The following is a 27,009-nucleotide window of genomic DNA, read 5'->3' as shown; positions in this document are numbered from 1 at the left end:
ATTTACTTGGCGTTAATGTCCCTGGATGTCTTTGTTGTTCCCCTGGCTAGCATAAAAGAGCAGCCTGGTCTGCTCATACAGCATTTTGGCAACACAGGATTCCACACCCGAGTGGGCCCTCCAACCACTGCTGTAATAACACATACCAGTATTCTGATTAATTTAACGCTGCAAGTTATAATTCACAGATTCTTCATCTTGCTGGCTAAATCAGTAGAGTCTTTTGTCCTTCGTGGGCTAGTTGGCAAAGCGTATCTTTGCACAAGCAGGTTTGATTTCCGTTCCCTATTGCCATGTGCTACTTCCTCTTAATGAGGTTTCTCCTTTATCTCCTTCAGTTGATTGTTTCCTCTGATTTTGCAGCAGAAAGGTCAAAGTTCTGCTCCACGCACTGATTTTCCCACTGGTAGCAACCCAATGAGTTATGTGTAGTCACAAGTGTCTGTGTGTTAGAAGGTGACCTTTTTAAAAAAATTTTACCCTAAAAAATTTACAGCTGTGGATAATCTGAAACTACTTACAGTTTGTGATAAATGTAATAAATTGCAGGGACCAATTAAAAAAGGATTTGTTTTATGTTGAAATACTTTATTTTTACACATTTTCTTTTTTTCCATACCATTCACCATCTTCAATTGCTATATTCAATGCATTTTCAGTCTCTTCTTTTTTCCCCATGATGCAAGACATCCAAAGATAGACCTAGTGTTACAGATAAAGATACCATCCAATATCACTTCTTAATGATTGTATTTCTATTTCTTTTTATTAATCAAACAAACATGTCACAGAATCACTAAGGTTGGAAAAGACCTGTAAGATCATCAAGTCCAACCATCACCCCAACACCACCATGCCCACTAAACCATGTCCCACAGTGCCACGTCCACACCTTCCTTGAACACCTCCAGTGATGGTGACTCCACCACCTCCCTGGGCAGCCTGTTCCAGTGCTTCACCACTCTCTCAGTGAAGAAATTTTTCCTAATATCCAGCCTGAACCTCTCCTGGTGCAACTTGAGGCCATTTCCTCTTGTCCTGTCACTAGTCACTTGGGAGAAGAGACCAACACCAACCTCACCACAACCCCCTTTCAAGTAGTTGTAGAGAGCGATAAGGTCTCCACTCAGCCTCCGCTTCTCCAGCCTTTCTACTGCTTCGCTGTTGTAGGAAAATTGCCTCCCAGAACTACTCACAGTGACCTCATACAGGCTTAGGTAACATTTTCATAAGGAAAACTGAAATCTGCCCATAGATATGTAAGTGGCAGTTTGTGAATTCTGTCAAATTATAAACAAATGGGTAAAAAAAATATTCATTTTCATTCACAGTGGAAAAAGAGACGGATTTGCCTTGTATAAAATGTGCCAAGACACAGGAGGCCTGGGTGGCGGCTAGTATCTGTTCTTGCAGCTAGGTTGGATGCTTTTCACTGCACCCAGTTCATGGAAGGCTCCGTAGGCAAGGTGTTGGCATATGAGAACAGAGGCAAGCACAAGGTTTATATTTTCAAGCTTTATCGATGAGGATAAGGAAAATCAAAGGTTATGGCTGGATGACCAGCTCTGAATTCAAACAAAGGTAGTGAGTGGGTAGAGCATGGAACAAGGAATGTGCCTCCCCAAAAAGCACGCCTGCTAGTTGAATTACTGGGTCACCTTCGGGCTTCAGGCAGACATCTGGAATCCTTCTACAACGAGTGGGTTTGCTGGGTCCTGCCTTACGTCACGATGGCTGAGATGTTTACCCAGGATTATGTTGTTGCAGTCCCATGTTGGGGAACTAGCTTTGGCCAGGAGATGACCCATTCCAAAACACCTCTTGAAGCGTAGGAAGAAGAAGCTATTCAGTAAGATTGAGTATGAAAGGAGGTTCAGTATTCTGACTCAGATTTGGAGAATCCTAGCACGTGTCTTTGCCTTTTATAATGCACTGTTATTAGTAGAACATTTTAAAGTAGCTGCTGGCAAGACATTTTGCACTGTGCTGTTATGTTTGCCCTACAACATACATCTTGCCATACTTACTGCTATCTGTATCTTGTTGAAAGGCTCTTCCTGGCATATCTTGCATTAGCAATGTGTTTCTCTGCTGCATAGCGCAATGGGATCATTATCCTAGGATCAATCCTTAGACACTATTAAAGTTAGAAAATACTGCTGTATTTTCTAGCTCATGGACTATTGCTTTGAGGCAATGGGACACAGGCAGGAGGTAATGCAGATGAATGCCCTTTCTCTTTTTCTGCATAATGCACAAGGATTTGAAATGTAGGACACAATGTGGCAAAAGCTTTAGAAATTCAAAAGGCAAGCAATTTGTAAATAAATCAGCAAGTTGCCATGTAGGGAGGGAAAGATTTTTCTGAAGTGTAATGGCCCTACTGCAATCTGCTCACTAAGCTCTCAGTGGCATTTTAAACATCATGAGACTTGATTTTGAGACTTCAAGGGAAAATAAATCATAAAAGGAGGTGCTCAGAACTCAAATGCTAGGATCTAATAGAGCACTTAAGAAACACACCCAACAGAAGGTGGACCATTCCTTTCTGCCGTAGACAGCACAGACGAGGGGAGGCTCCAGTCCTGCAGAAAAGGAATAGGTCACAAACCTCTAGAGTCCAAAATAGACCCTGGCCCAGACATAAGTAGTACAACACACAGAAAAGCAAGACTGAGAAGCTAGAACAAGAGCAGTGCCCAAGGCACAGAAAAGATTGGACATTGATGGACTGATAGTCTCTGAGGGGCTCCTAGCTGCCTTCATTTTGGGTAAGACTTAGAATTATTTTGAAGCGCTTAAAATCACCTGAGGACAAGTCTTCAAAGCATCTGGGTCTTTCACTTTAATACACAGTAGCTGCCAGTATTTTTGTTTATTCAAGTTCCTTCTTTTTATATAAATAATTGCTTCTGCTTCACTTCAGCTGTCTCTCCAGTATACAGCAACCATTCTGGCCAGGCAGGTCAACAAGCACTTCAAGAGGAAACCAACCTATTCCTGAAAGAGGACATACGGCTGTAACTCTAATCTGAGGCTATAAGGTAAGTATACACACCCCGCTAGGCATTTTTGTCTCTCCTGCATGCTGATAATAACGCAAGAGGAAGCCACGCTGCCAAAGCAGCTCTGCAAAGCAGTCTGCACTGGGAGGTTTCATCACAGAAGGACAACAGTAGCAGGGAGCATTTCCAATTCTCTGCCATAGACACAGTTACTTCTATCTGTTCAGCATTTTCAGCCCTTGTGTGGTTCTTTCAAGCTTTTTGTAGACTCAGAGCTGAGGCTGCAAATCCTGAGTCCCTCCAAGAGAAATGTAACCCCTTACTGCAGGGCTTTTGATTTCCCCCAGACCTTTCAAGTTATTCCCCATTTCTGATTTGTGCTGCTATGCTGCACAAGAAGCCTGGTGCTGATGTCTTCTGGGATGTCCTGCACTTGCTTGGTCTTTGCTCAGGTTGTGTCAAGTCATAGAAACATGGAATCATAGAATGGTTTGGGTTGGAAGGGACATTTAAAGCTCATCTAGTCCAACCCCCCTGCAATGAGCAGGGACATCTTCAACTAGATCAGGTGGCTCAGAGCCCCGTCCAACCTGACCTTGAATGTTTCCAGGCATGGGGCATCTACCAGCTCTCTGGGCAACCTGGACCAGTGTTTCACCCCCTCATCGTAAAAAATTTCTTCCTTAGTCATTTCTCCCAGCTCTGCAGCTATCTTCAGTTTTCCTTTACCACTGTCCTGTCAGTGTAGCTATTACCGATGATCCCTGCCAGATTGCAGCTGCTTTCCTTTGGCCATTACCCGTGCTGCTACTCGCTGTCTGTCTTCAGATCTGCTCCACTCTGAACAGCAGCCGCAAATGACTGTCTCTTTTCTTCCTTTTTTTTTTTCTGTGAGTGGCTTGTTTAGCGCAACTGCTTCTCAAGCCTGGCTGCTGGACTGCAACCCACCGCCCTCCACACCTTCTGCTTCAGTCGATGCATTCCTTTGCTTCCTGTCTGGTCTTAGGGAAAAAGCATTGCTGTGGCCCAGCTTTGGCAGGTAAGGATCTCTTCCTGACTGTCTTGTTTTTGCTATCAGTCCCTCCGCTGTTTATGCTGCCAACTTTGTTTGCTCTCGCTTTTTTTCATTTTTGATACCCACGGCAAGACATCTGGTGCTCAAATCTGCCCTGTTAAGCGCTGAATCGCATAAATTCTGCTGCAGCATGCTACGAGTCGTGTCAGAGCAGAGCGTGTTAGGCATGCCATACTGTGGAAAGGCTGCTTGACTCCTGGTCAGTTCTTGCCAGAGCTTCCTCCAGAGTCACCTTTCTGAAAGCAGACTGTCCATCTCCTGTCCTTAAAAATGACCATTTGCAAAGGCGTCTTGGAGCGGCAGAAAGTTCATGACTGATCAGCGTACCCTGCACGCACGTCATGCCGGGCTGTATATGCTCTGCAATGCACATTGGTGCCTGGCCAATGGAAATAGTCTGGCTCAAATAAAGAACCCTCTATCCCTAGGTATGAAGTTATTCATTTCCTGATGTCAGCTCTTATATCTGCAGGGATTACTGCTTGTCCTGCTTTAAATAAAACCCCATCTTGCACATGTGCGCGCACACACACAAACAACACTCAATCCTTTGACTAGTAACAAGGCGGGCGATGCCTGTGGTCCTCCTTCCTTCCACAGTCTGTGTACGAAGGGTTTTACTGCCTTTATCATCCCATCAAGCCAGCTTTCAGCTTCATTCTGACTTCTATTAGCTCACAACTCATATCCACCCTATCTCAGCCCCACTAGTCCATCTTTCATCAGCTCAGCACTGCCATCATGCTCTTCATTGCCTCTGCATCCCCAAAAGTGAGACAATGGGATTGTCCCACCCCCCTAGGCAGGGGCAGCAGCTCCTCGTTTATCTGACTCCATCCCGGTTGTGTCAGGGCTCCACCAGTAAGTGCTCAAGGTGCTGACTTTGCAGCAGTGTGGCTCCAAGCTTTCTGTGGCTTTATCTGTTCCAGGGGTTTATAGCAATTTGGGACTGGTTCCCTGCATTGGATTGCCTTTACCCCATCACATGGGGCTCTGATTGCTGCCAAATGATGTCTGTGCGTGTTAACTGCTTAGATGATTCTTGTGTCCTGAGAGGCGGGAGGATAAACAAGAAGAATCTAGCAGTTTATCTTCTCTATGAACCCCTAGAAACACTTCACCACTTTTGCTCTGGGCATTTTCTTAGTGGCTCTAAGGTTTTTGAGGTATAATTGGAGTCACTGAAAAGTTCACAGATGTTCAGGTCACCGTTCTCCACAAGCTTCAGCTCACCTGCATTCAGGCTAATATGCTGTTCTCAGCATCTCCTTGGGGCTAGTCACAGTCCAGAATCATGGTTGGGGACTCCATCGTCTTCAACACTCTCAGTTACAGTAGAAAGTGTCATCATTCACCGCCTCGGCGCCTGGGAATCCCTCCATTGCGCGTCTCAGTTTCTGCTGGGAACGCTGTAATCATGATCATGTTCCCGGCGTTCACGCTGTCAGGTATGACAACATTGATCACGAATCCAGTTCAAGAATCCTGTCCTAACTCATAAGAAAGACTGAATACTTTCGAATTTGATCCATCAAATTGAGCCTGACTTCTCTTACTGCTAAAGACTGGTGACTTCTCTCCAATCCTGAATACACTGGTTTGGCATCAGTGTACATTCTCATTTTATGCAGATGCTTGTTGTTTTTCTTTTCTCACTGTCACTGATTTATCCTCTGCTCTTTTAGGTGGGTCTCTTGACACCTTTCCTTTACAGAGTTTTCCCTCAGTAACATTGAGAGCGCCAACAGAGTTTCATGTTTTGGTAGCTTGAATGTCAGGTTCATAGTCAGCTTTTTGAGGTAGGCGTCAGTCTCCTTAAACTATAAGGCAGTACTTTTGGAAGGCTAAATGGGGCCCACGGGGACTTCCCCCTCTGCTCTCTCAGACTGAAGATATTCTGGTGGTGTACTGTGCTTGCCACATGGCTTGTTTAGGCATGGTTGGACTTTTTGAGTGTCCTTTATCATAAGACCAAGTGATAATGTGCCATATCTCACTGCAACTTACCAAGAGCTTGTATCTGTCCACCGGCCTCAGAATAGCCTCAACTGTAAATCATAGCTGTAAATTGTAAGTCCCATTACTGCAGTCTAATGTTGCTGTTAATGAGTGTTCCTGGAGTTCTATTGCAGTTGACCTTGCAGCTCAGCTAGGACTAAATTTGGCTCTGATTAGGTGGGATAGCTATAGTTATGGCTATGGTAAGACTGGTAGATTATTTGAGCGCTGTGAGTACCCTGAAATGCCTTGATTTACTAAGCCACACTTTATTTTCTCAGAAAACTCAACTAAATGCTGATGCTTGTGTTTACCACTCTGTCTTCAGCCTCAAGCTTGGGGTTTCCTAACAAGACTTGTTGTGCCGTAAGGATCACCACTTTCTGATTCTTTCCTGGGCAGTTCAAGTAAAATTCTGCATGAGGGGGGCTTTCTTTAGACATGTGTCGGCTTTGCTGAAGCATCTTTCCTATAAGCTGGAATTGTCCTGCAAATGGTCTCACACAGGAGAAACTTCAGCGTTCCCAAAGCTGACTTCTTAGCTGTGTACTACAAGGACCCACTGCCAGAACCGCTTTTCGGTTTCACAGGAACGTCCTTGCTCTGGTGTTGTTCTGCCCTCCTCAGGTGTTCCCCTCCTCTGACAGCAGCGCTTTATGTGATACTCTCCCCTCCTGACACGGGGAAAGTTCACTCTCTGGTCTCTACACCCCATGGCCAGCAGCATTCATGAACAAAGTTCTTGCCCCAGTGCTTGCATAAGGTCTCACACCAAATCATACAATCACGGGAAGCCAAAAGTGGATACTGTTAAGAAAGAAGTCCTGTGTACCTGGCTCAGGTAATCACAGAGAGAAGCAGCTGTTGCTAAGTCGTTCAGGACTTCTTCTCCAAGTACTGTTCCCGGCGTGCAAAATGGGAAGTAGTAATTATTTTTAAAGGTTTGGTGCATAGGTCCCAATAAAATATGCCCTCTTCCTTTCGCAGGCCAGACCAGCCTTTGTGGGCAGGGAGTTCTCTCCATAGCAAGCAGCTACAGACAAAACTCTGGGAAAGAATATGTAGGACCAGAAAAGGAGGTCAGAGAAGGAGGAAGTGATACTAAAACCATGAAAATATTGTTGGCAAGCATTTTTAATTGCACTTCATGTACAAGTGTGACCCTCCTATGGGTACACGGCCACAAAAGTTTGGTATTTTCTGTAGTGTAGCTTGGGCACCGTGGGGTGGGTTAGCACTTTGCCCTTCCATTTCATCTGATTATACAGCTGCTTTGGAGGACAAAAACAGGCTCAATCCTTTCTTAATACAGCACATTTTCTGCTCTCCCCTGCCCAGCCATCCTTCCGCTGCCACACTTTGCCCATATCCAATCCACCGATGCGGGATAAAAAGCAGCAAGGCGGTGGCATCTTTTATCTCCAGGTTGGTCCTAGCAGCAAATGCACATGTGAGAGAGGGCACTTTCTGCTTCCTTATTCACAGGGACGCGCTCCCAAGCTCTCATCTTCCCTCTGTGAAGCAACAGGACTGGATCTACTCGTTGCCTCTTTTGATCATGGAGGGCCCATATTTAAGGCTTTAAAAAGGAGCAGGAAAAACAATGAAATGATATGACAAGAGGGAACAAAAGTCATTGTCATCTCCCATCAGCTATCAGTATGCTTTGAAGCATGAGATTTGATTATCTCAGTCATAACAATGCCTAATAATACTGGAGGGTAGTAACAAGGCTCATAAATCAGTATCAAAAGATAAAAACCTTTTAAAAGATCCTTTGTTCCCCCCAAGGAATAAAATCCAACTGTCAACACAACAAGCTCACCTTTGGTTGTATCTGTTGACTCTTTCAGTGTCATAGACCATTATGATTGATAGAGGCTCTGCAAGGCAAATTTAGGCCAAAACATCTCCCTTCATGCATAGCATCCTCTGTCTCCAAGGCCATTAAATGAGGTTTATGGTGACACCTGCCCAACTCATTTGCGGGTTTATGCAGCTCTAAATGGAGCTATAATGTTAATAGACTGTTTTCCAGGCTTGGACGAGTTGGGGCTACAATGCCTATGAAGATCCATAAGGTTCAAACAACCAGGACATCACTTGCCACTTTGGATGTTGCAATGGTTTCTGTCACACAGACTGCCTCTTCACGTCGAAGAAATTTAGCATGTGTGTCACTCGTGACACCTGTGTGAATGATGTCATGCCAGGAAATCCACTCGGCTTCTGCGTCCATTGATTTCAATCAGTAGTTTTCAGATTCCCTTGTGACAGTGTTTAAAGCCTATTTCACTGCGTATAACCAAGGGTTATTTTTTAATCCAGCTTCAGGTTTACAGTAATTCAATACAATTTTTCTTTAATTCTTACAATACACTAAGAGTTTTAATCAACAACTTGATTCTCTCTCTCTCTCTCTCTCTCAAAAAATTTCTGTTCTTTCTTGCCAGGGGAAATCTTTAGTTTGCCAGACCAAAGCACAGGAACCTTCAGCTTTCTCTACAAGGCTTTGAACTTGCAGAAACAGTTCTGCTTTCGCTGTGCTGACCTATCTTTGACGTAAGGAGACTATCAGTCCTGGTTGCCTACAAAAAGTTACATTAGCAGCCATCAAAGATGGCAGCGAAGCTTCTCAACCTGTCCAACTCCAAATGCCTGCTCCTTCCCCACCTGCCTGTGCTCACCCGTGCTACCACACCAGGCTGGATGCACTTTTCCAGGGGAGCTCCAGCGGAAGCGTTTCTCACAGCCAACGGCTGTCAGAGAGGTGTAATGCCGTTTGCGTTGTACCGCCAGACCCACCGCCACCCAAAGCTGGGCCATCGGTAAGAGGTAAGGAAAGCAATTGCTTTTTTGGTGTCAATGGAAGCAGAAGGGTGCCTAGTGGGCTTTTTAAAAGCAGCTGCTCTAAATGTTTTTTAAATACTGCCTGCTGTTTGTCTCAAGTTTTTGATGGTTTGCCACTTGTGGTATCTCTATGAAAACTTTTACTTCTGAACAGAACTTCTCGCTTTGACCCTTGGGGGGGATTACCACTCCAACTGCTAGTGGCCATTTTATGTAGTATAGAAAGTATGAACTAGCAGCAGCCTGACTTCAAACCTGGCAGCAAGTCGGAGTCTCCTTCCATTCCTCAACATTTAATTCAAGCTACTTAGCACTGTAACGTGTAACACACGACCTCCTTGCACGCCCTGGTGTTACTGCTCATTAGTCTATGTACCGTAACAAGATTTTCAGTGACCCTAAGGCTAATAGTCCGCTTTTCTTGGTAAGTCATTCACCTTCCAGCATGGCTGCTCGTCAGTAATGTTCGTTAGATTGGAATGAGAAATCAGAGTTCAAAGCTATTCAAAATGAGGAGGGGGGCAGCGATATCCCAGGTTGTCCTTTCGCTACCTTGTAATGTAAAAACAAAGGGCGCTAATTTTTATTTTTTTTCTGCTCCTCGTGAACCCACAGCTTCCAATGAGGATTTGGGTTCTGCTGTGCTAAGGCAGCTCTCAGGACAAACAGCCTAAGCAGTTGTGATGGGCAGAGGAAACGCTTTTAGTCCTGTTTTTCAGATACAAAAGCAGAACGTACAGACTTGCCTGCAACCGTGCTAGAAACCAAGGGCAGAACAGCACCTTGAACTCAGGCCTCTGATTGTCAGCTCTGCATTTTCATCACACTCCTGAGCATACGTATTTGGCTTTGAACTAGAACTGGGGGATATAATACTGCACCAGAGCCGGGTGAGTGCTAGCTCACAGAGCTGTTTCTGCAAAGCAGTTCCAAGCGCACTGAATGCAGAGCTCTCCGAATACTTTGCAGTCGGCTCTGCGCAGCGTGTCATCCAGGCGTGGAATTCACTGCCATAAGAGGATGTCGAGTCAAAGGCTGTAGCCGAGTTTCTTGAAGGGTGGAAAAACAGCCTGGTTAGTTTAGGCAATGGGACTGCCTTTCTTTTTTGGGGGGGTTTAGTTTGTACAGCGTCTAGGGCTGCTGGGTCCAAGGCTGGGTGCTGATGCTGAGCCGCTAAACAACCAGACAGAAAATTAGTGACTGTGATTTTCACTAGCAGAAGGCTCTCTCTTTTTATTCAGTGTTTTGATCGCTTTGCCTGGGAGTGGCAAGAAGAGACTTTTATCTTGCTCAAAACTTCACCAGAAGTTTCTCACAAAACTTTCAGCATATGGGATGCTCACTGGGGAAAAAAAAAAAAAAAGCCTATACCAGGCTAGATGGGAGATCTGTTTCTTTTTCTTTGCACTTTTGTTTCCACCAAGGCTGGTGAATGTAGCACGCAAAGGAGCTGTGATTACAGCACAGCTAGGGCTAGAGGGTTTTGGAATGGTTTGTACTCTAGCAAAATACCCCAAACCACCCCACCATCAAAAAAAAAAAACAACCACGCCAAAACAGCAACACATGGGGATAAATAAGGGGAAGGGAAGAAGAGACAGAAACCATCCGTGAGGTCAGGTGGTTAAGTATTTTTGGACTGCCAAGGTGGGGATCTTAAGTGAAGATAATGTATTATGCAGCAGAAAGCTAATGAGACCAGGTCTGTTAAACACGGACTTGGCGTTACTTGGCTCTGGAGTGCTTCAAATTACACAGGCCCAGGTTGTATCTGATCGCCTCTCCCGCTTCGACAAAGTGAGCAGCGGGCTTTTATATAAAGTCCGTGATCATATACTGGAGGGAGCAATCCCGCGCTGGCAGGGGAGGGAAGCTGATGACATAATGGGTCTTCTCCACCTCGAAGTTATGTGATTCATCAGTTAAATGAATTCAGCGGGATAAAGCAGTGTGAAAGGGCAATTTCCCTCTAACAGCCTGCCTGCCGATTAACCCTTCCCTCCCGGCTGCGGACACACCGCTCGGGATCCAGCCTCCACCACCGCCCCCCGCAGGCTCCGGCTGCGCAGCCCCCTCCACCCCCGAGCGCAGGGCGGGCGGGGGCCGGCAGCAGCACCGCCACCCCGGGCCCAGCCACCCCGGCCCGGCCCGGCCCCGCGGGCTCCGGGCGCTGCTGCAGCCGCCGCCGCGCTCCGGCCGGGGATGTGCGAAGCCCCTCACCGCCGGGGAACGGGCGGGCGGGGGGAAAAGCGACGACCCGCTCCCCCTTGCCCCCCCCTTGCGCGGCACGGGCGGGCGCTCCACTTGCGTACCCCCTTCCCCCGGGGATCCGCTCGCTCTCCGCAGCCCCCGCGGCGGACCGGGGCCGCCGCCTCCTGCATTGCGTCGGGGGCGCGGCGCGCAGCGTGCCGCGGCGCGGGGGCCGCGCTGGCGGGGGAGGGGGGGGGGCGGTCGGCCCGGGGGGACGGACGGACGGACGGACGGACGGACAGCGTGCCTCCCCTCCTCCCTCCGCTCCCCTCTGCCGTGTGTACCCGTCCCCCCCCGTCGTCCCCCCCCCCCCCCCGCCCTCCCGCTCCCCGAGCTGCACCAAACAGCTCTCGGGTTTCTGCTGATACTGCAGCGTCAAGAAATGGCTCGAGTTCGCTCCTCGCTCCTCCGCATTCAGCAGCACTCTCGCTCCTGCCACACGCGTCCAGCTCCTGCCTCCTGCTGCTGCTGCTGCTGCTGCTGCTGCTGCTGCCGGGACGAGCCAAGAGCCACTCCGGGGATGCGGCTGCAGGACTGCGGCTCTCTCACACCCCCCCAGCCGCCGCTGCCCAGCGCCCGGCTCCTTTTCCAGCTGTCCTAAGGGAAGAGAGCAGGAGAGGCAGCAGCCAGCTGGGACTCCTTCATCTTATTCACTAACTCAAGCCTTTTGAAAAAGGTACTTTGCACTCTCTTCCACACACCCCCCCCCCCCCCCCCCCACTGCGGTTCTCGGCAGAAACTAATTAAACCCACTTCGCCCTTGGTGCAGCCTAAGACAGTGTATGAATATTTCAGTGTCTCGCAGGCAGCCCTGTAAAGCGATCGCTGTATTATTAAGAGGGGCGCAAGAGGAGGAGGAGGGTTGAGTTTGCCGCTGCGGTTTTTGTTTTGGTTTGGTTTTTTTGGATGCTGCTGCAAGGCCACTTGACGCATTCCGGCACTGGCTCCTACTCCTAACCAGCGCATCTCACCCGGAGCAGGTAAGGAAAAACCCCTTCTCCCCTCACTCTGTTGGACTCTATTTTGGACAGTTTGGGTCTGGGATGTCGAGCTCCCCCCGCCACCCTCCCCGTCTCTCTCTCAGTTGTGTTTAGCTGCTGCAAAGCCAGAGGGGAGATGCTTTGCTCCCCCTCCCCTAATCCCCCCAATTGGTGTGATGAAGTTGTCAGCGCTCAGCTCAGTCTCCACCGTTTGTGAAGTGGGGAGCGTGGTGGTCAGGAGAATTATCGCAGGAGCTGACCCCACTGAAGTTGCCTGGGAAGCCCTCCCGATGCGCTCAGGGCACCGCGGGGTCCACATCGGCCCCTTCCAGCCTTGGAGGCCCCGGTGCGTGTCCGGGGATGCGTGGGAACGCGTAGGGCTCCGCATGTGCTGCCGTAGTGGGCAGAGCGGGATGTTCTTGCTGGTGTGAAAGCCAATCCATTGCGCCTGAGCGTGTGTGTGTGTGGTGGGGCTTGGGGGCTCATTTATGATGTTTCTCTCCTCCCTGGCAGCCTCTGTCCTGCAAGTGAGCTTTATGCCTTCAAAAGCAGAGTACCACCATCCCTCCTTCCCCAGCGCCCAAAAGGAGAGGACTGGGGCAGTGGTGGGGGGGCAGGTGATGGAAATTTGCTGAGTTGGCATTGCAAGGACTCGCCTCCCAGCCACCCCGTGCTTCATTTATTTATTTATTTATTTGTGTGTGTGTGTGTGTGTGTGTGTGTGTGTGTGTGGTAACATCGTGACAGCAGCTGCGGCGATGGTTGAATCGGCGAGAAAAGTGGACGGATCGAGTTAAAGGCAAAAGGAGACGGCTGGGGAGGGGACCCCAGCCTGGGGGTGCACTCCATAGACCTTCAGACTCCTGGCTTGGGGGACAGGACCCCTCACCTTACCTGCCCTCTTCCTCCCCTAAAGGTACTTCTTCCCTCTTTCTTCACCCTCCCACCATCCCCGATGCCTCTCCCTTCATCCCACCTCCCCTTTCCCCTTTTGCATATTTCCATCCTTTAAGGCTCCTCATCCATCCCTTCCTCAGTCTCTTATCATCCCCCCCTCCAGATTCTGAGCCTACCCCCCCCCACCCCGCCCCCTCCACTGAACTGCCCTGGGGCTCTCTGCTCTCCTCTATCCTCCTCCCCATTCTCAAGCCCTTCTCCCTCACTTCTCCCCTGCCCCTGGGTCCCCCTTCCCGTGTGCCACCATGACCGTGATGGCTGGAGAGAACATGGATGAGACTTCTGCGCTACCTGGCCACCCCCAGGATAGCTACCAGCCCGCTGCCCACGATGACCATGAGTGCTGTGAGCGCGTAGTGATAAACATTGCCGGACTACGCTTTGAGACGCAGCTGAAGACCTTAGCCCAGTTCCCCAACACTCTGCTGGGCAACCCCAAGAAGCGCATGCGGTACTTTGACCCCTTGCGCAATGAGTACTTCTTTGACCGGAACCGGCCCAGCTTTGATGCCATCCTCTACTACTATCAGTCTGGGGGGCGGCTCCGCCGGCCGGTCAATGTGCCCTTGGACATGTTCTCTGAGGAGATCAAATTTTATGAGCTGGGTGAGGAGGCCATGGAGAAGTTCCGGGAAGATGAAGGATTCATCAAAGATGAGGAGAGACCCTTGCCAGAGGGGGAGTACCAGCGCCAAGTATGGCTCCTCTTTGAGTACCCAGAGAGCTCTGGGCCTGCAAGGGTCATTGCAATAGTCTCTGTCATGGTGATCCTCATCTCCATCGTGATCTTCTGCCTAGAGACATTACCTGAGCTGAAGGAGGACAAGGAGTATACAGTGCATCGCACTGACAACACCACCCAGGTCTACAAATCCAACATCTTCACAGATCCCTTCTTTGTTGTGGAGACCCTGTGCATCATCTGGTTCTCCTTTGAGCTGGTGGTGCGCTTCTTTGCTTGCCCCAGCAAGACTGAATTCTTCAAGAATATAATGAACTTCATTGACATTGTGGCCATCATCCCTTACTTCATCACCTTGGGCACCGAGATGGCCGAGCGGGAGGGGACTCAGAAAGGAGAGCAGGCCACCTCCTTGGCCATCCTGAGAGTCATCAGACTGGTAAGAGTCTTTCGAATCTTCAAACTCTCCCGGCACTCTAAGGGCCTCCAGATTTTGGGACAGACCCTCAAAGCAAGTATGAGAGAGCTAGGTTTGCTAATCTTCTTCCTCTTCATTGGGGTGATCTTGTTCTCTAGTGCGGTATATTTTGCTGAGGCTGAAGAACCTGAGTCTCATTTCACAAGTATCCCTGATGCTTTCTGGTGGGCGGTGGTATCCATGACCACTGTGGGCTATGGTGACATGTACCCTGTGACAATTGGAGGCAAAATCGTAGGCTCCTTGTGTGCCATCGCTGGTGTGCTGACAATTGCCCTGCCTGTACCTGTCATCGTGTCCAACTTCAACTACTTCTACCACCGAGAAACAGAAGGGGAAGAACAGGCTCAGTTGCTTCACGTTAGCTCCCCTAATTTAGCATCTGACAGTGATCTCAGTCGCCGCAGCTCCTCCACAATCAGCAAATCTGAGTACATGGAAATCGAAGAGGATATGAATAATAGCATAGACAATTTTAGAGAGGCTAATCTCAGAACTGGCAACTGCACTGTCGCCAACCAAAACTGCGTTAATAAAAGCAAGCTGCTGACTGATGTGTAAACAAAAAAAAACCAAAACCCCCACTCACAGCTTGAAGACTTTAGTGACACAGTCACACTTTGTAGATGCTTTACTGATAGTCTTTGAATGCTTTATTTACCTCGTAAATGCATTGTTGCATTGCGAATTTTTGCTCAGCGATAAAGAAGCTTCCAGGATCCATGAAAGATAAGGTTTTGTTTATTTTTAAAAAGCATTTTCCACCTGGTAAATGATAACCATTTTAACTAGTTTAGTTTTAAGCTGTATGACGCTAGACCTAAACTTTTCCTCTCCCATCTCCCTTTTTTTTTTTTTGATGAAGTTAACTTAAACTAAGCAAGACAGTTTTTAGAGCTATAAAGTATATGCATGGATTCCAGTAAAAATATTCTGCAAAACTGCACAGTTGCAAGAAAGTGCATCAGATAATAATAACAACAATAATAATAATAATAACAACAACAATAAAAGATTAGCAAAAACCTGCAGCAAGCATCTGCCATGGTTTTTATGAAGGAGCGCGAATTTTCCTTCCTCCCCCTATGTGAAAGATCACATACTTCCAATCTACAGATCCACACAGCACCTTATTAAAAACATACTTAAGCCTGGTCTCTTTTGCTGTCCATAAAAGAACGATTCCAAAAGGAAAATAACCAACAAAACCGAAGACAAAACATCTGCAATGCTGCTAAGTTCTCTTACATGCAGATGATTTAAACACACTTTTCCTTTTCCCTGTCCAGAACTGGATACAAAACTTTAAGCCCCTCTGTTGCAAGATAGCACAATGGAGTTTAATAGAAGCATGTTTAAATTTGATACTATTTATTTTATAATCGCATGCCTGAAACGTTACCTCAGACAATAGCGGATAAGCTTTCGTTTGAACTGAATCTTCTAAAAATAGGTCCTTTATCTCTCTTTTTTCTTTTCTTTTCTTTTTCTTTTTGATTTGCATTCACCAGAAGTGCACTCCTTAATTTATTAAATTGTTGACTAGTAATTTAAAGTACTGTATTTAAGTGCGTATGTTAGTCAAATGGGAACAATAACTTTTGGAGATGAAAGCATGTTCAAATATTCAGCATTATGGCCTATTTGATTAAGGTGTAACTTGAATTAATTAATGCATGAATTCAATAATAATAATAATAACAGTAATAATAATAACAATAAAAACAAAACAAAAAAAAGTGCTTGATAGACTGAGGGCCTGAATGAACTGATTAGAGAAACCTGATTGTTTTCCTGCATTGCTCAGGGAAATGTGTTGGCTTTTGTCCAGGCATCGTCAGAAAGGAACATATCCCATCCCTTAAAGGGAAAGCTATACGGAAAATTAAGAAGTCAAGTTATATATAGCAACACCTACAACTAGTATCCGTGATAGCTGAAAGGTGCAGGTGCATGCTTTTTGGTGCATTCTCAGAATGTAAACGCAACTTATCTATTATATGCATCCAAATTGCAGCAGCTGGTTTCTTTTGCAGTCATTAGTTGAGACTTTTTTGTATTCCCCTAAAACTCACAGAAGAGACTCAACAGATTGATTTGGACAGTTGCACAGTGCCTTTATCTTACATCCCCTAAATTGCTGAAAGTGCCTCCAGGAACTGAGCTGATCGGAGATCGCGAAGGAAAGGGCAAGGCACCAACGCACTGTTGGGAGCGTTCTGTGCTGCCTCCGGGCACAGCACAGAAGGGGGTAGAGGAAGAAAGAAAGAGCAAGTGTGAGTGAGAGTGACGCAGAAGAGGCGGGCATAGACCACCAGCGCCCGTGGGATACCTTCCTTCCCCTGCCAGTCCGATGCTGCGGGGCTCAGCACTTGCTTCTGCCAAATAACTCATAGTTGTGTTTATGCAAGACTTCAAGTTTCCCTAGGTTGTTTATAGAGACATCGCTGCCATCATTGTATCTGCCCTTCCTTTCCCTGAGATGGCTTTTTGGCAGCCTGTCCTAGCACGGCAGGACACAGGAGGAACTAAGGACCAGCATGAACCGTGGCATCGCCCGGTCGGGCAACCAGACTGCAGGGCTGTGCTTTTCTTTCCCTTGCATTCCCCAGCAGGTAGGTGAGAGAGGCTTCCAGAGCCCTCCCATCCCTGCCTCCTCCATCCCCTTTGGGCATCCTGTCAGATCTTAAATCCCATCACAGATCCCTTGAGCCATATTCTTCTTTCTGGTCCCTAACCTTACTCTACTTCCACCATCATCTGGTGAAGGAAGCAACGCCAGGAGAAGGTATCTTCTGCAATATGCCAGCCTTGACTGCTAGGCCCTGGAAGATAATAACCTTTGATCTGAGCTGATGTAGGCACTAATCTTTATTTTTTAAATGGACAAAGTTGAGGATCTTCATTCTGCACTTAGCATGTGGCCAACTGCTGTTGAACACTTCTCCTTCCACATTGTACAGATCCTTTCTTCCCCTACCTTTCTGATATATGTACATATGTGTATAAATATATATATGTGTCTGCGTACATGTGTGTCACACACATGCGCAGACACACATGTATATAAAATCAAGGCACTTGGAGTAAAAAAAAAACCCAAACCCTAACTCTGCAGTTACGCACAAGCCTGATCTGCCAGGTTTCCAGAAAGACTTGACTTTACTTCTCACTGTGTGGCTTCTGTGAATCTTAACGATGAGAAAGCGATCAAGAACTGAGGGAGCTCTAACTCCTGCAAGAAATGCAAAGCATCAGCTAAAAACAGGGCATTACATCCTCTAGGTAGATGTTGTAAAGCTTCCCTCCTGTCCCCCGTTCGTGCCCCTGCCCATCCTACACCTCTCTCCCCATTAAATTCGGGTGGTCCTGATCTTCCCAGACTCTTGACTTCTAGGCTATGACTTTCCATGTCAAAATGGACTTGAATGCTGCACTCAGCTCATAAAACAACCAACCAACTAAACTAAACAGCAATAAACAATTCAGTGCCGTGGGACTGATGATCAGAAAGCAGCACCTGGGAGATGAGGCCTCACTTTGGTAACTTAACTTCTGCCATAGTTGGGTATGCACACCTTAGTTTAATGAGCAGAATGATAATCATTCTGCATATGTAAAGAGAAAAGTGCTGCATGCGGCGATTCTTCTTTGTCAGGAGACCGGGATGGATCATTAGGACTCGGGGTGGTTTGGGGAACCTGAATGTTGCTTCGTCCATTTATAGCTCACTGCAAAGGATCTCAGTACATACGGAGTACAGGAATTAACCTCATGTAGCATAGGCATGTGTTTTCGGCAAGTTTGACACACAAAAAAAGACCCCAAACAAAAAAAGCTCTTACTCCCTTTACACAGGAGTGCTGAAATGTCTTTGTGGGCCTGAAGGTGCACTTAACAAACTGCCTGTTCTTACCAGTAAGCATCCTTTTCCTTCTTTCTTTCTTTCTTTCCTTTTTTCTTTTTTCTCCCCCTTTTGGCAGACGTTTCTTTTTGCCACACGTGAGCTCTACGGGGTTGTTTGTGTCGGTGGAAGACGATTGGAAATGAGCTGATGGCCCATTTAGTGCATCTCTGAAAGAGAGAAGAGACCTTCATTTGGTAGGGACCTCCCAGAAGTGATGCCCGTGTTACGCTGGATGGAGAAACCAGTAGATACGGCAGCCTTAGTTGGGCTTTAGTTTGATGAGGCAAGGTAGCAATTCCGGCAGTGGCCTTCTTTAGCAGCCACCGCTCTGTGCTGCCTTCTTAGTTGCCCCCAGACAGCTTTTTCGTCATCCACTCAGTGAAGGGGATGAGGGAACTTGGCTGGCCTGAGCAAGGCAGCAGTGCACTGCGGTGCAGGGGCAGGAGTGAAGCGGAGAGGCCATGGGCAGGAATCCCATAGGTATCACTGCCAAAATTCCCCATCTGGCCCTACCATCCTTAGCTATAGAGCACTAGGGAACAGGCAGAGGAGCAAGGCTGGGGGGGGTGGGCAGTGAAAATGAAAGGCTCTGCACCCCCTTCCTTCACAGATCTGAGAGGTTGCTGCCAAACTGCCGAGAGCTCAAATCCTCCCTGTGGCAGCTCCGGCAGGGACGATGAACTGGACTGACTGGGCTTCACGCGGCAGGTAGTGTGCAGTAAGCCAGGGCGTGAGTTCACGGCATCCTGGCAAACCCATGCAGATTCCCTGCATGGAGTTCGTTAAGCCTTATCTCCACTCGGGACTTCAGGAAAGCTAATCCGAATTAATGAAAGGTGTGCATTTAAAGTAGATTTGTTAAACTGCTTTAAAGCCCAGCATGGACATTCTGTTGCAGTATAAAAGCAACCTTAATCTGATTTGGAGTCATTCTTTTTTGGAAGGAAAGTAAGCTGAATTGAATTAAGGCTGCTTTAATTCTGAACACAATGGGGCTTAATGCAGTTTACCTCATCTGCCTCACAAGTTCATTCAGATAGATGAGCCTTTAGAAATCATTAAATGTAATGGAACTGACCCTACTTTGCAAGGGGGTGGCTGGGCAGAGTGTGGCCACGTGCTGTAAAACTCTTAGTACGTGAGTGCTGGAAATTCACAGCCTGGCTTACTGAGGGCTAACGTGTTCCTGGTAACAACTCCAGTGATTTCCTTCCTTTGTTCCTGGTTTACACATTTGTAGGTGTGAGGAGAATCAATCCCGCTGCCTTCTGGGAAGTTACACTGACTAATGATCATGGCCCAAGGAAATTAATTTCCACTTACCAAGTCTCTACCTGGGCACGTGCTTAGCCTCATGTACTGTTGATCAAGTGGACAAGCACTTGAAAGACAGTACGAAGCACTAAGGACAAAATTCAGCAAAAGTCCTCTTGTTTTCAGCAGGGATTTTGCCCAAGTAGAGATTTCAGGGATCAGACCCTTCTTAGCAAATCAGCGGTGTGTCATTTATTAGAGGCTGCATTGGCCCAAATAAAAACTTAAGCAGTGGCAACATTTATTGACAAATTTTTTACTAAGGGGACAATTGTTTTCATCAGACAGAAGTACAGAAAGTTTGTTTCCATTATGAGGGAGCTGCAGCCCAAGTGTAACACAAACCTCTGCTTATTTTTAAGTATAAGGAACTGAGGGCAAGTTTCATTTTTCCATAGTTCACACTTGGACACTGCAGTTTCTTATATGTGCTTACATTAACCGAGATAAAAGAAACACTACAGGAACGTCTGAAATTTATTAGGAAAAGGTGGGAAGTTGTATTTTAGAATAAGTTCTTCTGCATACATATGTAATATATGGAGAGAATATATTCCTTTCCAAATGTTAGCTTGATAACTGTTTTTAGAGGGGTGCCATTCCGGATTAATTAATGACCCTGGCATCAAGGAGAGGGGGAGAGGGAAGTACCACAGCTTTTCCAGGAATGGTCTGATCCCGTAGGCTTCCAGCAGCCTGATGCCGCTGATCGTCACAGTAATTTCAGACTCACGGGAATGCAGAATGCAGCTCCAAAGTGTGATTTACCCTCCGTAGCCACAGAGCTGGATGGAATTGGAAAGCTGTCCTTGCAGTTGCACAACATGGCAAGTTTGTTCCAGACCTGCGTGTCGCAAGTCTGAAACAAGCTCCTTTTCTGAGATGCTCTAACCAGGGACCTACATTTCAATTTTGGTTGGATTTATTTCAGGCTGAGTTTCTTTTTCTGTTTTCTGTTGTTCTGGCTTTACTCAATCAGGTGTAGAGAATTTATTTTTCCTGAAATGCTTATCAAGTATTCTTAAAGGTGTCAGTATTCGTATCTGCAAAAACGAAACTTCAGGGTGTTCTACTGTTTCACTCAGTACAGGTGAACTTGCCACCGGTGAGGTCAACAATTTATGCTGTCAAGGCATAGCATGCTTTGATATTTTCAAAGGAAATAAAATGAAACCAAGGTCTTAACTGAAATTTGTCTCAAAGTATCTGTTAATATCTATGTAATTCTGTATATTTCACCTGTTCACAGGCTCTAGCAAATGTCACTACAAGTTATAAAAAAAAAATCATCTTCCATTTCTAGTTTCTATAATAAAATGAAGACGTTGCATTCAGTTCCTTTAGGTGCATCAGTCTTTGATCCATGTTATTGTTTCAGTGACATTTCTATAATGTAATTGGGATCAAATGTATATTTTACTTTTGTACAAAAGTAAAAATGATATTTTTATGACTAAATTCAGCAAACCCTTACCTATAACCTGCTAAGATGAAATCTTTTTTTCCTTTCCTTTACATGTAAACCATTGTTTTTGCAGTATGTCGGTTTGAAATGAATAAATAACAGCTGTCAATAGAACTGTATATGGCCTCTCAGACATACCTCTGATTTTAAAGATCAAATATTACCGATGTGAAATATATAAACTGAATAGTCTCCATATGAAAGTGCACCATCAGGGCAACAAACCATTTAAGCTGACACAGCTGTACTTATTTCCACCATTTACAAATCGCTTACACTTTGGGTCAAGTATGTACTTCATTGTCACATTACAGCTCATTTTACTTCCAGTAGTGAAATCGTTTGACTTATTTTTAGAACATCTAATGTTACGAGTTCTTGAACTATTTGAAATGCATAGTTTTCATCTATGCAATTTTACCTGCTTCTGTACTTGTTCATCTGTTCACACTTGGCATCAATTAAAGATAATTTTTAAGGATCTTACCCAGGATTATTCTGTCTGGTTATTTTCTGGAGTCTGGTTTCTCTGCGGTCGCTACTGGCCAGTTCTATCTGAAATGAATGGTTGGTTCATTGATGGTTTTCTTACTGAATGGTATAAGAAATGGCGATGTAGTGAGTGGGAAATAGGCTTTGAGAGGTTTGTAAATGTCAACTCAAGCTTTACAGTACAATTAATCCAAGGGTTTGGCTTCCATAGGCTTAGGATCTAGCCTTGAGTGAGTAATGTTCCAGGGCCAAACTTTGTTGCTTTCACTGCTGAGACAGCACTCAGTTCCACCAGACAGTGGAAATAAGATTAAGCCAACTGATTGTGTTCTCCAAAGGCTTGTGGGTGTCAATTAGCATGTTACGGCTACATTCCTGAATCTGACCCACTGCTTGTAGCATTATCATGTAAGTGCTGACTTGAAATCAGGTTTCTAACGACTGTGTGACTGATGATGGTTTTTGGTTTGGGTTGAAGGTCAGCAAGTCGAACTGACTTGGTCTTTTTGAAAATCGTTTGTTTTTTCAAGGTGCATTTCATGCAAAATGGTCTGATACAGTCATGCCTGCCATGTCTCAATACTGTATTCTATATAAAGAAGGCAATGACATAAATGCTGGTTATTTTATGCCGAAGGTATTGTGTATTAGAAGAACATGTATAAAGACTGCCAGGTCTTTCTGTAGATACGTGCAGTTTGTAACAGTGGGATGCATACATGGTAGAGTGCTGATTACATGTGGTGAAATGAGGTGAAAATACCCTAACCTTATACGAGGAAGAACCTTTTGCATGGCCTGTTATGTGATTTTATTTACTTATTTTTTTTGTTTTCTTGGTGAAGAAAATCTTTCGTCAAGGAAATCCTCTTTCATCAATAGCTTCAAGTATATTTAGTGAGTCTTACTGAATCTCACTTATAAATTGACAAAAACTGTTTTGTTGAGCTGACAGTAAGGATTTGTAGTTATCAGTCTTAAATGGGTCTAGTCCAAGTCATTTGTCTGTGGTGGTCTTTTTAATTCAATGGGGTACTCATGTCCATGCGTCACTTCAAGACTGTGATCATTGTCATTGAGTTTTGATGGCTCTAGGTGTGTCGAAAGTCTCACTGCTTCTTCCTTTTTTCTTTTCTGTGTAAAAAAATTTGAAATGCTTGTTTATCAGCTCTACAGTATCAATCTTCTCCCTTTTGTCCTTAGCAAAGCTCATGTTGCATTTTTGGGATCAAATTGTGATGTTGCTGCGCAACCTGTTTTCCCAAATCTACAATTCACTTGCCGTATTACCCGTTTCTGTATCCCTCTATTAGTTTCCTCCCTTCTTGGCCACACTTCATCTTGTGAAATACTACCCCCAGAGCCTTCACTGCTGAGGTCCTTCGTGGTCTGTCTCATCATACCTGTCATGGATGTAGCTCAGAAAGCTCCTTTCTATTAGGTCTGGGAATGCCAATTCTTGTATTGCAATATTTTTTTTTTTTTTTTTGAAGAAAGACCTCGCCTGTTTCCATCTGTGCTGTCTCCTCTGTGTGGAAAATGCTCCCACCAGGTTCCTTTGGCCATGATGCTAACAAGATAACATCTCATACTTTATGATTCCTCATCTTTCCCCCAGCCTGTGCAGTCACTGTATCCCTTGGTATAGCTTGTACTGAGATACTTACTGTGATGTGGTCAGTTTTGCGAAGTGGAGGTTTTCAAGCAAAACTATACACATTCAGGACCAGGTCCTGGGACATTTTTTTTGCCCTCTAAAATGACTCCGTTAAAAAAAAAGTCAACATTGTGTACTAGGTTAGTTGAGTCTCTGAGTTAATTTCTTAGTTAATCTCAAAAGTAAATAGATGCGTGTTTTTTTTCCCCCAAAATGCAAGTCCTCCTATCTTGTCTTTTATGCTTCATCAATTACAAAAATTTTGCATCTTGAGTCCTTCCTTTGGTTACACCAAGCAGCCTCCTTATCTTGTAGGTTTTCTCTGAAGCACCCTACACTGAGGAAAACATTGTGGCTCTGCAGATGTAACTGATATAACAGACATGTTGATGGTCCATGGAATAGGCTCCTATCTTCTTCAGGTGCACTGGCACTCAGGTTGTAAGGGGAACATAGACTAATATGATTTTATTTCGCCCTTAATTCAGCAGACTTTCAACACAGGGAGAGAGTCCATTCAGTAACAAGGTGCTCTTTTTGTATGTTACCTTCTTTATATGGTATTGATGATTTCAACATGAATTTGATTTACCCAACACTTCGTCTTGGAAGTTACTCGGCTTACATGTACTGTTTGATTACTGGATACAAAATAATTGCTTTACAGAAACATATGAATCTCAGGTGTGAACATGTACTCCCTTATTTGTATTTTAACGAATAAGTTTCCTAATACTCCACAGCATAAAATGGTTCTTGCCTCTGAAAGCAAAGAGAAACCTTTCTCACAGGTGTGGTGTTACCCACTGTTAAAGTTTTATCCTTCCTCTAAAGCACCTGGAGCAGCTGCCTTCAGGGCTAGCAGGCTAAGTCAGATGGTCTGACTGCCAAAGAAAATCAGACCATCTGATTCAGCGCTATCCCTGAAAGCAGCCGCTCTGTACTGCTGCAGCCAAGCTCTGCAAATATGTAGAGGGAACCGTTGTGCTCCTGAAGTAAACCAGAGCCCACAAAAGTAAATAGGATTGTATCTTTTCACTTCAGAAGACTGTAGAAAGACCGTGATTTCATCCTCCCTTTTGGCCTGCTACAAAAAGAAGATGAGAAACGTTCTGTACTCAAGGCTTCTAACAGGTACTTTTAGACTTGCATTCTATCCCATGGTTGGTCTTTCTGTAAAAACGCTCACTTTATGGAGTGTTGGGATTAAGTGTTCGAAAATCAAAGAAGCTTTAATTAGCGCAACAATACTTCAATCCACTCAGCTTCTCTAACATTTTCCTAAAATATCTCACATTTTATTCCAACGAGAAGACAATTATGACTCTTGAATAGAAAGCTTTTACAGCTAGAAGATGAAAATGTAATTGTAGCTGGTATATTTGGTGACCTCCTCTCACTAGGTAGGAACACTAGCACATTTGGCTTTTCAGCAGGGGAGCCTGCTGTTGTCACCGTGTGATAGAGAGAACTGGGTAAAAGAGGCTGGTTGATCCTTAAAGGGAGGACAGGTCTGAGGACAGATGTGTTTCATGGGTCACCATTTCCATTCTGCCTGGTTAACAGCAGAGTGCAAGGAATGGGAGGTTCACCTGCATTCAGTTCACATCAGAAGAAGCCTGCTATGTGACACCCAGATGCAATGTGAACTGGGGTTTGGTGTCCCACAGTTACCTAGGCTGATACCATTGATACAGCCTACAGTCACTTCAAAAGGTTTAAACATCTTTGAGTCTTACAAATGGCAAGAGGGCTAATGCCTGAGGGCTCGACAATCCAAATGTACCTGCTATAGTGGGCATATGTGTGGAGGTTTCCTTTGTCATTTCAGTCCCTGTAAGAAATATGTCATATTTTTCATCTTGATACATACAGACGGGTTCACCGGGGAAAGAAGTGGCAACCCACAGTTACACTCTCTGGTGCACACATCCACATTCATGGAGCCACAGTCTACTTTTACAGTAGCTCAATTGCTTTTGGTAGAGTTGCCTCTGCTTGACAAAGGAATACATAGGGCTTGAATCAGGCCCATAGCTCAGTATAAAGCTAAACTTTATTAAGAATAATTCAGTGGTGAGCAAGACAGAAAAACAGACAGCCAAAAACCTAGCTTTCCAGACACACCATGGAGGGATTCTCCAGCTGTTTTTCCATGAATACTGAGAATGCGATATAGACTCAAACTATTCTTTCAGGTTGGAAAAACCTAAGTTTTTAATTTAATGAATATTTAGCTCATTGCTGCTTGGCCATTCTGAACAGAAATCTGCACGTTAAAATTCTCCACGAAATTCTGAATGAAGGATCATCTAGACCCTTTAAGGCATTTGGTTCCCCGCATGTTTCAGATTGACTGTGGGAGCTGAGACTGCCAACAGGTCCTGCCTCCAAGGGGAATCAGTCGGGCAATGGTAGGTGTTTAGATACATCTTTGTCTTCTTCTGGTGACTTTGAGCCTTCCCTTCTGTTTTCAGCACGCAGTATTCCTCTTCAGCCAAAAAAATCCAATTCCAGCTTGCAAGGGAGGGAACTTTTCTTTGGTTCCTCTTCTAGTTAGCCAAATGTTGTTATGAACTTGGTTTGCTGAACTTTGACTGTGGCAGTGGCTTTGATGCAAATAAATCACTTGCACATGTTTCTGAAATACTCAGAGACGTGTTTATTTCCCACTACCCTGATATCTGCAGCTTCAGTTAATGCCATTAAGTTTGGTTGTTTCAGTTGCAAACTGTGCTTTTTTCAGGAGTTTGAAAAGATGAAAGGGGAAATGAACATTTCTGAAAATGTACTAGAATGGCTTCCTCCCCAAAAGGGGGAATTTTTGAAACTGTCTTTTTTTGCCCTTGTATTGAGTTATCTTGGCATTACTGATTTGGGAAAGAATAAAAAAATAAAAAAGGATGTCTGTTACTTGGGGTACATTCCTTTGTTATGATTATTTAGATGATAAAAATGGCTGGCGTTCCAAGAGAAGAGCATTTACTGCTAATGGGGCTGTAATGTAAACTCTTGTGATACTTAATATTTAAATCCTGAAGAGGGTAAGATATGAATATTGCAGGAACAGCCACTGGGTATGTAGAGTAACAGCGTGGCGTTTAGAGGGTAGTATCGCTGCAGCGTGGTGGCTCTGCAGTTCTGGAGTAACAACCACAACTGGTCATTGGAGTGTAGTAATGCAACCGGAACTGAGTGTTGGCCACCGAGCTGAGAGCCTGGTTAAGACCCCAAAGTCACCCTGGGTCATTGCTTCAGTGAGGCAACGTTTCAACAAAAGAATGAATCAATTTTAAGGCTCCAAATACCAAATGAGGAATCTTTTTGCCTGTGAGAAAAACACTCATCTGATATAAACTTGCTTGTCCTGAGCAAATTTGTTCGGTAAATTGAGACGGGCTAACACCTTCCAGTGGACTTTGTGCTACATTGGCTTCTGTCACTTTGGCTCTGACGTTTTGCACCTTTTTCCTCTATGCTTTTGTTTATTCTCCTGAGTTTGAGATGTAAAGCTGGCATGAACCAGAACACTGCCATGTTTTGTGTGCTGTGGCTAGTCTGTCAGAAACACCATTGAATGCCCTAACTTAGGTGAAATGTGTTTTGCTGAATGCTCCAGAAAGTCTGTATGTTTGGTGTGGAGACTTCGAAGCCACTGATTCAGTCCTTCTGGGGTAATGTTGAATCAATCTCCAACATGGCAGCAAGGGGCATCCTGTGGGCCCTTGGGACGAGAAATGCGATAAGATCTTGGTGTCATTAAGGACTGTGATGCCTTTCTGGTGTCTGGGCAGAACTGGAGTTCTGCTCTGGTCTACTTCGGCTTTGTGTCTGTTTGCCCTCTAAATATTTCATGTGCTGTTCTCATCATTTGGTAGCATTCCAACGTGCTGTTGAAG

General features: G+C 45.4%; 1 protein-coding gene across 2 annotated transcripts; it reads left to right on the top strand.

Moving 5' to 3' along the window:
- Nucleotides 1-11,360: 11,360 nt before the first annotated feature.
- Nucleotides 11,361-14,836, top strand: LOC104257763 (potassium voltage-gated channel subfamily A member 1). 2 transcript variants are annotated; one of them, XM_059816018.1, is made up of 2 exons: nt 11,361-11,375; nt 13,457-14,836. In XM_059816018.1, the coding sequence occupies exon 2, from the start codon at nt 13,562-13,564 to the stop codon at nt 14,834-14,836; it is 1,275 nt and encodes a 424-aa protein (XP_059672001.1). In that variant the 5' UTR covers nt 11,361-11,375; nt 13,457-13,561. The 2 variants fall into 2 exon arrangements, with proteins under 2 accessions (XP_059672001.1, XP_059672000.1); XM_059816017.1 differs by lacking the exon at nt 11,361-11,375 and adding an exon at nt 12,931-13,053 and having other exon boundaries at nt 13,306-14,836.
- Nucleotides 14,837-27,009: the final 12,173 nt, after the last annotated feature.

Source organism: Gavia stellata, chromosome 4 (assembly GCF_030936135.1).
Source record: "Gavia stellata isolate bGavSte3 chromosome 4, bGavSte3.hap2, whole genome shotgun sequence".
NCBI classification, from domain to species: Eukaryota; Metazoa; Chordata; class Aves; order Gaviiformes; family Gaviidae; genus Gavia; species Gavia stellata.
This window is presented reverse-complemented; position numbering and strand designations above follow the sequence as displayed.